The sequence below is a fragment of the Protopterus annectens genome, chromosome 9.part0 (assembly GCF_019279795.1).
Source record: "Protopterus annectens isolate FY-2018-M chromosome 9.part0, PAN1.0, whole genome shotgun sequence".
Classification (NCBI taxonomy): Eukaryota; Metazoa; Chordata; order Ceratodontiformes; family Protopteridae; genus Protopterus; species Protopterus annectens.
This window is the reverse complement of record NC_056743.1, coordinates 1,788,997,430-1,789,010,951: the sequence shown is the minus strand read 5'-3', so window position 1 is coordinate 1,789,010,951 and position 13,522 is coordinate 1,788,997,430. Positions and strand designations below refer to the sequence as shown.

Sequence of the window (13,522 nt, the reverse complement as noted above, 5' to 3'; positions counted from 1 at the left end):
AGTGGATTCCGGATTCCCAAGGAGCAACAGCAGAGGAAAAATCAAGTATTCCTAGGACTCTGACATTGGCACAGCAAAGTTTTTCACCGAAGTCCAAGGCAGAGAGGAAGCTAAGCCTCCTTAAGAACTTTATGCTTTTTGCAGATCTGGAAGGAAACGTCTGAGGTGCTGGTACCCAAGTCCACAAATCTACTGCTAAAAGCTACTTAAACACAGATAGCAAAGCCTAAGTGTACTGCTCTTCCCCTGGTCAAAGGCAAGGATCCAAGGTAAAAATCTCCGAAGTACCTGTGAATCCTCAAACAAATCCTTACTCCTTGCCACAAATTCTGACAGAAAAGATAGTCTAACAAAAAAAGGAAGGTAGACCACCAACAAGGTACTTACCTGATCAACAGTACTCACAAGTATGATCTTTCCCCTGAGGAACAGAGCTCTACATGGTTCTGTAAAGGAAAAACATCCACTCCTGCGGCACTCCTGAGTGTTGTCCTTTACACAACTTGGTGAAGCTTAGGTGGGTGTAAAAGATCTCACAGAATCTACTGAAAAGTCAAGAGGAAATTCTCTGACGGCCTTGCCAAATTTCACCTAGTAGAATATATATCACTTCAGGTCTCCCAGGAACAGTCTACTAGACTAGTGAGACTAATGTGTTCAACAAAGGATTAAAGAATAGTTTTGTGAAGCACTAGCCAATCACCAAACCAACAAAGTCACAGCAGTCAACAAGACCTTAATAGCAAGACAGCTCTGAAGTTCTGGTATTGTACAGCTATCTTTAAACAACTCTGGAGCTTTACAGCTGTCAGGCTGCATCGAAGGTGACCTAAAGCTTTTTTAAGCTGGACGGTTATCTGATCCTTGGCAAGATACATCCCCATACAGGTTAGGCTACTGCAATAGTGATCCAATAATGAGCATTTTCTCTTATCTGATACTGTACAGTACACCTTAGGTCATACATTTTTCAATTCAATTCAAAGTACAAACAAATTCTTTAGAGCTTCATTCCTATAAAGTTAGAGGAAACACAATCACAGACTAGCAGAAAAGATCACCAGTAAAATGCAACTATTTTCTATCTGCTGCTACTGATAAACTACTTGATGTTTTGCCTTCAAAATTTTCCATACTATAAAATTAAGCTGGAAATATAAGTGACATCTTAAATGTGATACTGTTCCTCTGCATGCCATGAAAAAGATGCATTCAAAAAAGCAAAACTTACTGCAAGATTACTCCTGTTTTACCATGATGAAAAGACAAAAGGAGAGAATGATGAAAACCAGAAACAGTTTTCATGCAGTTTTTTTGTTAAATTGGCTGCAATACAAAACATAATTCTGAAATAGGAACTAGATGGACTAGAACCCACCAATGGCTACAGTACAGCTGATCAAAGCCAACCCACCACAGCCAACTAATCAAAAGTTATTTACTTAAGGAAACAATATCAAATATTTCAATTAAACAACAAATCTTCACTTACAGTTAAGGAGACTTTTTTATGCAGGGGGGTGTACCTCTGCAACTCCTCTCCGCAAAATTACCTCTGACATGACTGCAACATGGAAATCAGTGCAACTCTGAAGATGTGGCACTTTTTAATTAAATGAATACATTCAACCACAAGTACTTTCCAGTCTAACAGGCTCCAGCAGTTGGGCATTCTAGCCGGAGTAAGCCAAAGCCAGTATGAACAAATGTAGATTTTAACCCTTTCTAGAAATTATATGACATATTAAAATGTTTACAGTAGCATTTTTGAAATCTGCAATATGTAAACTTATTAAAGAAGTGTAACTTTGTTTTTAATGAGCAAAAAAATCTGATCATGAAGTATAAATCCTTACAATACACATCATATTGCCACTACATTTTATAAATTTTAATAAAATAACAGGACTCTTAACAATGAATAAAAACATTTTTTTATCCTGAATTTTGTTAACACTAAACAGTTTTCAGTGTTTATGACAATTTATTTACCATACCATCTTAATTCTACTGCAAGTATTTAATCTCCGTTCTGGTAGTATCACAAGACTGATGCACACAAATTATACATACAGGGTAAATCTGTACTTCTGTTTCTGCCAGACCTTCTGTTTGTTAAAATAAATGCAGGAATCAAGATGAAAATAATGCTCATTTTCCAGCAACCAGGAAAACTACAAATATTCAGACATAATTGAGTTTGTTTCATGTACCTTTCATGTAGCTCAGCTAGAATTAATGCTGTATCACAAACTTGTGAACACCTTTTATCACTCAGTGACACAGATCACTGTTAATTTTACACCACCAGTGAAGAAAATAACGAGCAGATTATAATTACCAAGCCTTATAAAATTAAATATAAAAAAAGTTAAAATGTAAAACAATGTTATATCTGAATATCTTAGAATAACTGGCAACAAGTCAACAACACTTGCTCAATTGTGATATTACCCGATGAAGGGTATAGTAAATTGTGGCACCATATACCAAAGTGAGGGGAGATGCAAATACCAAAAATAATTTAAAATTTAAAAATATTCAGCTACATGATGCCTGTCATCAGGTCTGAGTTCTGTTAAGGGAGCCTTCATACCAGAGAACCCCACACATACCCAGTGAAAATGACTGATGTGCTAGTGTTACATCCAAAGATACTGCCTCGAGTACAATGCAGTACAGCCACAGTACTGCTCACGCAGAGAAACCAGGCACGCGTAGACACTTGTCTCCTTTTCCTAAAGAGGGAGCTTACAAAGCTCATAACTCTATGATACCTGGAATTCCACAATTAAGGCACGTGTAGCCATTCATATGAACCATGCTTTCCCATTTACAAAAAAAGCAGGGAGTAGAACAGTTAGAGACAGACCTACCCCAAACACTTTTTTTCTGGTCATTTCCCATATTGCACCCTTTACCATCACTTTACATCTTTCTTTCTCCACAGATCACAGAAACAGCCAGATGGGCAAACTTCAACTGTAGCTTTTCATACACAGTGCTTCTGATCCCAATGGACAACTCTGTTTACTAGTCAGTGCCACAATACCAATTTCAGTTGCACGATGCTTTAAAAAGGGGCACAGTAGCAGGGCTTCAGCAAGGATTTCTTTATTTCACCAAAGGACAAGAAAATCAGGATGCTAAGAAATGAGCCCCTGGCAATATAGGGGAGTCTCCTTCAATCCTGGTTTCACCACAAAACACACGGGGCAAATGGGTGACAAGATAAAAGTGCAACTACATATGTCTTATGCCTTGGCTTTATGGGGTGGGGCCTCAACTGCTTCTCCTAGGGAGTCAATCATATTAAATGAACCATATAAACAATTATGTAACAATAACTGCAGGAGCTATCCATACAATCCTCTTTTCGGTCCTTTAAGGCTGCTGAAGAGCAATTCTTCTATCTAGCAAACTGGGATGCTTACCAGTTTTATAATTTTATTCTTTTGCTTTTAAATAAACAAGTATATTTTTTTCATATAAAATACAATGTTATTCATCATCAAAGTTCTGACTCAAGAGAAAATTTGCTGCCAAGTTTTCATTCTTCTCACAAGCAAAATATGCCTGGATAACCAAATTTTCCGGAAATCCCAATGCTTTTAACTGCAAAGGTGAAGAAAGAGAGATTAGTTTACCAAGAGTAATTAGGTTTTGTGTTAAAAAGCAGTGAAGAACCAGTCTATTTTATTCCTTTAACTCTTCACAAAAATTAGAAAAAACAAACACACTTTTACACATACATTTCAGCTGTTCAAATATCAATACTGGAATTATGAACACTACCAAATGTGAACTTTTAAGTCAACATCCTGCACCCCACTTATTTTAGGGAAAAGTACTCATACGATTTAGAAAGTGAGCTTCATAACCTTATAAAACTTTGTAAAAAGAAGTTAAGTACTCACCATAAAGTTCCATCCGTGTTGTCCATTTTCATTCTTCCTCAACGTATGGGTTTGGATCTGACCCAGCAACCTTCTACAGATTCTAGGATTTAACTCTGGAGCCCCTCCCTTACCCATAACACCCCTGACTACAACAATACAGCAGATCGAGTTTGCTGCTATTATATGTATTAGTATCAGTACAACAATCCTATGACAGAAAAGTGACAGCTGAAAGATCAGGAGCTCAAACAGGAAAGTACAGTTGTGTACACTTACTATAAATGTAGATGTTAGAGTGTGTATTCACTGTTGCAGTCATCTCATTTGGGTTATCTGCTTGCAGTAGCCCTCAGTCGGCCTGGTTATCAAAGTCTTGGGTCTTGCGTCGGCTGCTGTCTCATCTTCCATGACGTCAGGTAGTCAGGGGTATAAAGTATGCAGCAGACGACATTTTATCAGTTTTTCTTGCCCCAGATGTCAGGTGCCCTCGTAATAGGAAGCAATTATATACAAGGTTACACCTCCAACAAAAAGCAAATACACCAGAAAGATTTAAGCATAGTAAACCAGAATAGAGGTATAGACAAATAGATGTCAGGGGTCTGGAGGGAGGATTAACCAGGACTGCAACAGTGAATACACTCGAACATCTACATTTATGGTAAGTGTACACAACTGTACTATGTTCTTCGTGTTTCATTGTTGCAGTCATCACATTTGGGTAGATTCCCAAAGCTAAGGATGGGAAGAGGTAATTAGATAGCATTAGGACCAGCTATAAGGCCCTGCATGACTGCAGTGGTAAAGCCAGCTCTGGATTTAGAAAAAACTGGCAAGTGATAATACTTGAAGGTATGTACAGAACCCCAGGTAGCAGCTTCTAGGATGTCCCTGGTAGGGACACCTCTGAGAAAGGCTGTAGAGGTAGATGCAGCCCTGGTTGAATGTGGTCTTATCCCCTGCGGGGTTGGTTTTTCCATGGTGCTTATAGCAGAAATGAATGCAATGGCCTATTCATTTAGAGATGGTTTGCTTTGAAATAGCCTTCCCCTCTGCCCCTGCAGCAAATGCAACCAGCAGCTGTTCAGATTTCCTGAGAGGTTTAGTCCTGTCCAAGTAAAAACTAAGTTGTATGCGCACGTCCAGGGAGTGCAATATTCATTCCCCTTTGTTCTGTGGATTAAAAAAGAAGGTTGGCAAATGAATGGACTGGTGAAGGGTCACACTGGATACCACTTTGGGTATGAAGGAGGGATTGGTCCTGAGGGACACCCTGTCCACATGAAAGATGATGAAAGGTTCCACAGCCATGAGGGCCTGTAATTCAGACACTCTTCTTGCTGAAATGATAGCTAGAAGGAAGGCTGTTTTCCAAGAACTGAATTTCAACTCTGCATTTGCAGCTGGCTCGAAAGGAGGTAGAGTGAGCTTCCAATACAAAGTTAAGGTCCCAGGCTGGAGTAGGGGCTCTCCTGGGTGGTCTAGGTTTTTGGCCCCTCTGAGTAATTGCTTCAGCAGTAGATGAGAGAAGAGGGGTGATTCTGTACGGTAATGAGCTGAAATGGCTGAGGGATGAATTTTGATGGAGGAAAAAGAAAGGCCCTTGTGAAGCATCTCAGTTAAGTATTGAAGACTCCGAGGTAAATTGGGCACTGCTGTGCCCATCCCCTGAGTTTGGCTCCAGGAACAGAATCTTTAACATTTTTCAGCATAGGATTTTCTAGTACTAGGCCTCCTTATCTCCAGAATGACATCCATCACTTGCTTACTGAGGGATGGGAATGCAGAGATCAGGTAATTTAGCCAGGCTGCCAGGTTCAGGGTTAGAAGCTGTGGGTGCAGAATCTGGCCCTCCTGCTGGGACAGCAGAGCAGGGGTCTGGGGCAGGTGCCATCAGTGACATACTGCGCAAGAGGGGGTTACCAGTGTTGGCGTGGCCAATCTGGTGCAATCAGTATTGTCCTTCGTCCGGTTTGATTTTTAGTAGTACCTTGGAGAGAAAAGGCAGAGGGGGAAAGGCATAGACTGATAGGTTTTCCAGGTGAAGGACAGGGCATCCACTTTCCAAACTTGTTTGTGGGGAGTCCTTGTGCAGAATTTGTCCAATTGGTAGTTCTGGGGGGAGGCAAACAGGTCTATCTCTGGCCTCCCCCATTTGTTTCTCAACATGTTGAATATCAAGAAGTTATGTACTCACCATAACGTTCGATGTATGTAGTCCATCTTGCCTCACATTCTTACCCGTGGGTTCGGAGCCGAACATCGGCTCCGACTCGGCCGATTTTACTAGCTCAAAGTCTCTCATTGGCTGGGCTAAGTGGGTATCTCATGGTGCACTGCTCCATATCCCCAGATCTAGTTTGCTGCGAAAATCATTTGTACTCCATACACACATCACATCCATATAAACAATAAACTAATCAAAGGGACTCTGTAGGTGACAACCTAACCTCCAAATCCTCCAGGCAGGGGGAAGGTAAGTAAGAATGTGAAGCGAGATGGACTACATACATCGAACGTTATGGTGAGTACATAACTTCTTGATGTTATGTAGTCCTATCTCGCCTACATTCTTACCCGTGGGACAGCGTCCCTAGCACCTACATCCTGGGTGGCTCATAGGAAAATACTCCTGAGAACTGTGGAGCAAAAGGAAGACCTGCCCCTGGAGACCACGTCCAATTTGTAATGAGAAACAAAAGTGTGAGGAGAAGCCCAAGTAGCTGCAGCACATATATCATCTATTGACAATCTAGCTTGATAGGCTGTGGATGTAGAAACAGCCCGAGTAGAATATGCCTGGACTGGAAATAGCAAATTTTTACCTCCAGCCTGATAGATGAAAGAGATACAAAGTACAGTTTTGTACCTACCATAAATGTAGATGTTCGAGTGCGCATACAGCTGCAGTCATCACACTTTGGTGGTCTGCCGTCAGGCGGGTCCTCAGTCGGCCGAATTCCAAAGTCTAGGTCCGGCGTCGGTTGTCGTCGCTTCTTCCCTGACGTCAGAGCGGCAGGGGTATAAAAGAGGCAGCCGACGCCATTTTCTTCAGTTTTTCTTGCCCCAGATGTCAGGTGCCCCCAGAAAGGAAGGCAATACATGATGTTATGCAAACATACATAAGTAGATAAATCAAAACAGTAGTTGCAAGCAAATACACCATATAGGAATACCCCAAATAGGTTGTATGTTAAAGGTGTTTGTCATAAGCTCTGTCCTAACAGGGGATGGAGGGAGGGTAACCTGGACTGCAGCTGTATGCGCACTCGAACATCTACATTTATGGTAGGTACAAAACTGTACTATGTTCTTCGTGCATACAGCTGCAGTCATCACACTTGGGTAGAATCCCAAAGCTAAGTAAGGGTGGCTGGTACTAAGCGGAATTAGGAGGGGCTAGAATGCCCTGCAGGACTGCTGTGGCAAAGCCCGCTCTAGATTTTGAGTATAGTGGAAGGTGGTAGTGTTTGGTGAAAGTGTGCACTGAACTCCAAGTAGCTGCTTCCAGAATGTCCTTGGTAGGGACCCCCCTGAGGAAAGCTGCTGAGGTAGCTGTAGCCCTGGTGGAGTGGGATCTGATGTATACAGGCACTGATTTTCCATAAAATGAATAACAAAAGCGTATGCAGTGGGCTATCCATTTTGAAATAGTCTGTTTGGAAATTGCCTTTCCTTGAGCACCTGTAACATAGGACACAAAGAGCTGCTCAGATTTCCTGAATGACTTTGTTCTGTCCAAGTAATAACGAAGTTGCCTGTGAATGTCCAAGGAGTGGAGTAGCCTCTCCCCTTTGTTCTGGGGATTTGGATAAAAGGTAGGTAAATGAATAGTCTGATTCAAAGCCACACTGGATACTACATTTGGCATGAAGGTAGGGTTGGTTCGCAAGGAAACCCTATCCTGATGGAAAATGATGAATGGTTGCACAGCCATGAGGGCCTGTAACTCCGAAACCCTGCGTGCTGAGGTAACAGCCAGAAGCAAAGCTGTTTTCCACGACAAGTATTGTAACTCTGCTGAAGAGGCTGGCTCAAAAGGAGGCAGTGTCAGTTTCTCCAATACGAAGTTGAGGTCCCAAGCTGGAGCTGGTGGTTTCCGTGGGGGTTTTATATTTTTTACCCCTCTGAGGAACTGCCTTAATAGAGGATGTGAGAATAAAGGAGGATCCGTATTGTATTGTGCTGAAATTGCTGAAGCGTGGATCTTGATGGAAGAGAAGGAAAGGCCACTGTTTAACATCTCAGCTAGGTACTGTAAAATCTGAGGTATATTTATTACCCAAGGATTCTGGCCCTTTGCTTGATTCCAGGAGCAAAATCGTTTCCATTTGGCGGAGTAGGTTTTTCTAGTAGAGGGTCTCCTGGCCTCCAAGACGACATCCTGTACCTCCTTGGAGAGGAGAGCCTGTTGGCAAATTAAGGTATTTTCCATGCAGCTAAATTTAGAGTTCTGAGCTGGCTGTGAAGGATCTTGTAGTTGTGCTGTGACAACAGAAGAGGAACATGAGGTAGGATCCATGGTGGTGAGTGTGACAAGTTCTTTAGGAGAGGATACCAGTGCTGTCGTGGCCAGTCTGGAGCAATGAGAATCATGTTTGGCCTCTCTGCTCTGGTTTTTAATAGGACTTTGGTCAGTAGAGGTAGAGGCGGGAAGGCGTAGACTGTCAATGCTGTCCAACTGAAAGATAGTGCGTCCACTTTCCAGGCCTGCGGATGATAGGTCCTTGAGCAGAATTTTTCCAACTGGTAATTGCTGTGGGAGGCAAATAGATCTATGTCTGGCTGTCCCCATGCTTGAGTTATCTTTGAGAAGACTTGAGGATGCAACTTCCATTCGTGAGGGTCTGTCATATTTCTGCTTAAGTTGTCTGCCAGAGTGTTTTCCTTCCCTGGCAGGAATTGTGCCTGTAGTTGAACTTGTAATTCCAATGCTGTGTTCCACAGGGTCATAACTTGCCTGCAAAGGGGGGTATGAATGCGCCCCTCCCTGTTTGTTTATGTACCACATGACTGTGGTGTTGTCTGTCCTTATCAATAGCTGGCCCGGTTGCAGTAGGTCCTTAAAATTCATAAGAGCATTTTGCACAGCTAGCATCTCCTTTTGGTTGATGTGTAGGTGCATTTGTTTTTGGGACCACTTTCCCTGGATGCACTGGTCTGCCATGTGTGCTCCCCATGCGTAGTCTGAGGCGTCTGTTGTGATGACTTGCCTTGCTTGTGGTATACAGAAAGGGAGACCCGTGTTTCTTTGGCATGTTTGAGCCCACCACAAAAATTCCTTTTGAAGGCATGGAATGAGTGGTAAAATTGTTTCCAAGCTGTGTTTGTGTTGAGACCATAAGTTTTTTAGGTACCATTGTAGTTTCCTCATATGCAGCTTTGCAAATGGTATTAGTAGAATGGCAAGATGCCATGAACCCCAGAGCCTGCAGGATTTTCCTTGCAGTTAGCCTGGTTAAAGTTGCCATTTTGTTGAAGTATTGAGACAGTTGCCCTTGTTTGTCTGGCGTGAGGTAAGCCATCTGGGCCGTTGTATTTAAGCTGGCACCCAGGAAAATTATCTGTTGAGAGGGTATTAGTTTTGATTTCTTTTTGTTTACTGTGTACCCCAGGCAATTTAACAGTTTTATTACAAACGCCAGATGTTGCAATAGAATGTCCTTGCTGTCCGCTTGGATCAGGCAGTCGTCCAGATATGGGTAGATTTGTATTCCTCGTTGTCTGCAGAAAGCAATTACTGATGCCAGGCATTTCGTACACACTCTGGGCGCAGTAGATAAGCCAAAGGGCAATGCACAGAATTGATAATGGGTTGAACCTGCAAGAAATCTGAGGTATCTTCTGCAATCTTGTCTGATAGGGACATGCAGGTATGCCTCCTTGAGGTCCAATGTTACCAGCCAAGACTCCTTGCCCAGCATGGGAAGAAGCTGCGGTAATGTGAGCATCTTGAATTTTGGTATCTCTAGATATGCGTTTAGAATAGATAGGTCTAAGATGGGTCTCCAGTCTTTGTCTTTCCTTGGTACCAGAAATAGTTTTGAATAAAAACCTTGACCTTGTTCTTTTGCAGGTACCTCTTGAATTGCTTTCATATCCATGAGAGCGGAAATCTGTTTTTGTGCCTCTGCCCATTGATTTTGTGGCAGGTTTGGCATGCCCCTCATCTTTGGAAGGGTGAGGAAGTGGAATCTGTAAGCCTCTGTCTAATATCCAGAATCCATTTGTCCTTTGGAACAATGTGCCAGTTTTTTTAAAATAAGGCCAGTTTTCCGCCCAAAGGTGCTGCCATTATAGCTTTGTTTGGCAGGCAAAGGGGAAAGTCATTGCGTCTGTTTTCTAAATGACTGTGTTCTGTCTTCTCCACCTCTTGGGGCTGGTGATTGCCATTGCCTGGCTCTGTAAGATCCTTGAGGTTGTCCACTACCCCTTGGGCGTCTGTATTTACCCCTTTGGGGTCTGTCCGTGGCTGGAAAGGACCAATTTTTTGATGGCCAGTTTCTGCTGAAGCGTGGAGGCTGCACCTGCAAGAAATCTTTCACTGTTTGCATAGATTTAGCTTTTTCCTCCATTTTCTTTAGTACCTCCTCATTTTTAACACCGAACAGTACATCTTTTTGTAGTGGTGCATCTAATAATTTTGCTTTGACATGATCTGGTAAGGTTCGTTCTTTGAGCCAAGCGTGTCTAAGTATGACAGACCCCGTGACAGCAGCTCTGCATGAGGCCTCTAAAGCATCAAAACCACACTGTAAGGTATGTTTCCCCACTTGTTCTGCTCCATGCAACAAATCCTGCAACTCTTTCAAATCAGGTTGTTCTGTTTGTGTCATTTTGCTTTTCAGCTGAGATAGCAAGAACTGCTGGTACTTTAACATATGAAATTGACAGTTTAATGCCCTCATGGTTAAAGTGGCTGATGTATACACCTTTTCCCCCACCTTTCCAATGCTCTGGAATCTCTCTCTGAAGGTAAAGGGTTTTTAGCAGTAGAGGCCTTAATCCCTTGGGACCCTGAGAAATAGTTTCTGGGTCAGCAGAAGGGCTTTTATAAAGGAACTGGTGAGAATCAGGCACCCGGTAATATCTGTCTGGTTTAACAGGGGCAGGAGGTAAAGAGTCTGGATTAAGACTGGCTTCTGCGTACACATCATCCAAAATATCTAAGACAGGAGGAATAGCCAGGGGCCTATGCTGGGGAAGCAGCAGAAATTCCCTGAGCCTTTTCTTGGAATCTGAGTAATCTTGGCCTTCCCAGTGGAAGTGTTCTCTCAATGTATGTAGGGTTTCCCCAAAAGAGTAGTCCTCAGGGGGGGGGGGGGGGAGACCGAGGGAATTGACTCCTCAGCATCAGAGTCTTCAAAAGGGGAATAGGCGTAATCCAGGTCCTCAGAAAGGCCTGAGGTAATAGATGCCTGATCTGAGGAAGGGTAGTCTTCCTCCATCCTGGGTCTTTTGTCTGAGGGGGGTAGAGAGACCCTGATGAGTGAAATCAAATCCTCAGCCATTTTAAGCATCTGTTTTTTGGGCATGGGACCTTGAGAGGGGGCTTGAGGACCCTGTTTTTTAATTTTCATTGGAGCTTTAGATTTAGTGAACGATTTAATAGATAAGGGGGTAGGCCTGAAAATGCCTTCAGAAATGGCAGGCCTTGCTAAACTTTCCGTTTCTCCGCCAAGAGTGGCGTCGGTATCTGCAGTGGGAATTGGGACCCAGGAACCTGCGACCTCGGGTACTGAAGTCACCGGTAATAAAGTTTCATCGGTAGTCAGGGGCTGCGTAGGCACCTCGCGAGAACCGGTAGTCGGCCTTAGCGTGGTCTCAGTAGTCGGTGCAGGCCTCGGATGTCTGTCCTTATCCTTGCGTTTTTTGCCTAAAACTGGCGTCGGCATATCCGACTACATAATATAATTAAATGTTTTGCCAAAATAATGAAGGGCGAACTCCGCCTGGCGCTTAATAGTGTGCTTGTTAAACCTAGCACAAAAATGGCAGGCCGAGACGTTGTGTTCTGGCCCTAAGCAAGGAATACAGTAAGAGTGAAAATCCTTATGCGGTATTTGCTTCCCACAAGAAATGCAATTATTAACTTTGTCTGACATCGGTCTGAGGCAAGAAAAGTTTCCCCAACGAGGTACTTAGCTTTAAAGAAGACTTCGGCTGAAATACTTTCGTAAAACTCAGGAGCTGGCTGACCGGCACTTGCGAACTGCTTCTGCTTCGGGCACCGCGCGGCATAAAAGACAGAAGAAAATGGCGTCGGCTGCCTCTTTTATACCCCCTGCCGCTCTGACGTCAGGGAAGAAGCGACGACAACCGACGCCGGACCTAGACTTTGGAATTCGGCTGACCGAGGACCCGCCTGACGGCAAATAACCCAAGTGTGATGACTGCAGCTATATGCACGAAGAACATCTGTCTATCCATCTAGACAGCGTGACCTTGGATACCGGAGAACCCATTCGGTTTTCCGAAAAGGAGACAAAGAGTTGGTCAGATTTCCGGATATCTTTTGTCCGGTGTAGATAGAAGCGTAACTGTCTATGTACATCCAATTGGTGAAATCTAAATTCTGCGTTGTTAGAAAAGTGGGGGAAGAAAACAGGCAACTCAATGGACTGATTCATGTTAGACACGGAAGCCACTTTAGGAAGGAACGAGGGGTTTGGTCTAAGAGAGACCCTATCTTTATGGAAGATTAAATATGGGGGTTTGATGGAGAGGGCTTGAATTTCCGAAACCCGCCTCGCTGAAGTGACTGCTGTTAAGAATGCTGTTTTCCATGTCAAGAATTTTAATTCACAGGTAGCTGCAGGCTCAAATGGTGGTAAAGTAAGGGCTTGTAGAACAAAATTGAGATCCCAGGGCATGATAGGTTCGGACACTGGGGGACGAAGCAACAGAGTACCTTTAAGGAATGCTTTGCATAGTCTGCATGCCATGAGACTAGGTTCATTCGCTACGTGGAAATTAGATATCGCTGCCAGCTGAACTTTGATGGTGGCTGATGCAGACCCCTGATAGAAAAGCATAGACAAGAACTCCAGAACTGAATCTATTGGAGCTGTGTAAGGATCAATGCCTCTAGTATGTGCCCAGATAGAGAACCTTTTCCATTTACTCGAATAAATCTTTCTAGTGGCTGGCTTATGAGAGGATGATAATATATGGACCACTTCCGGTGAAAAATTATGATGTCTGACTAACGGAAGTGGAGTAGTCAGGCTGTCAACCGGAGGGTCATCAGAGAGGGGTGGAACTGTCCCGACATGTGTATCAGTAAATCTGGTTGAGGGTCCAGAATCCAAGGAGTGTCCACACAATGTATGGTTGAAGAAAGGGGAACCAGACTTGACGAGGCCAGTGTGGAGCAATCAGAATCATTCTGCTTCCTAAGGATTGTGCTTTCTGAATCACCCTTGACATCAGGGGAAACGGAGGGAAAGCATAAAGCAGACCGGAGGGCCAATCGTGAACCAGAGCGTCCCTGGGTGCTTCCCCCTGTGGGGGGAATCAGCGTGAAGTAGTTGCTGCATTTTGCATTGAGAGGGCTGGCAAAAAGGTCGCAGCAAGGCTGACCCCTTCTGCTGAAGATTCGGTCTGCAACCAGGCGATTCAGG

At 43.5% G+C, this 13,522-nt stretch overlaps 1 protein-coding gene across 2 annotated transcripts in view; it reads right to left on the bottom strand.

Moving 5' to 3' along the window:
* Window positions 1–1,590: 1,590 nt before the first annotated feature.
* The window catches only part of RAD23A (RAD23 homolog A, nucleotide excision repair protein), a 1,075,282-nt gene continuing 1,063,350 nt past the window's right edge, over window positions 1,591–13,522 (bottom strand). For both annotated transcript variants that reach the window (XM_044084660.1, XM_044084659.1), the window contains one exon: window positions 1,591–3,615. In XM_044084660.1, the coding sequence (XP_043940595.1) occupies window positions 3,502–3,615 (114 nt within the window). In that variant the 3' untranslated portion in view covers window positions 1,591–3,501. The remainder of the gene's footprint in view (window positions 3,616–13,522) is intronic.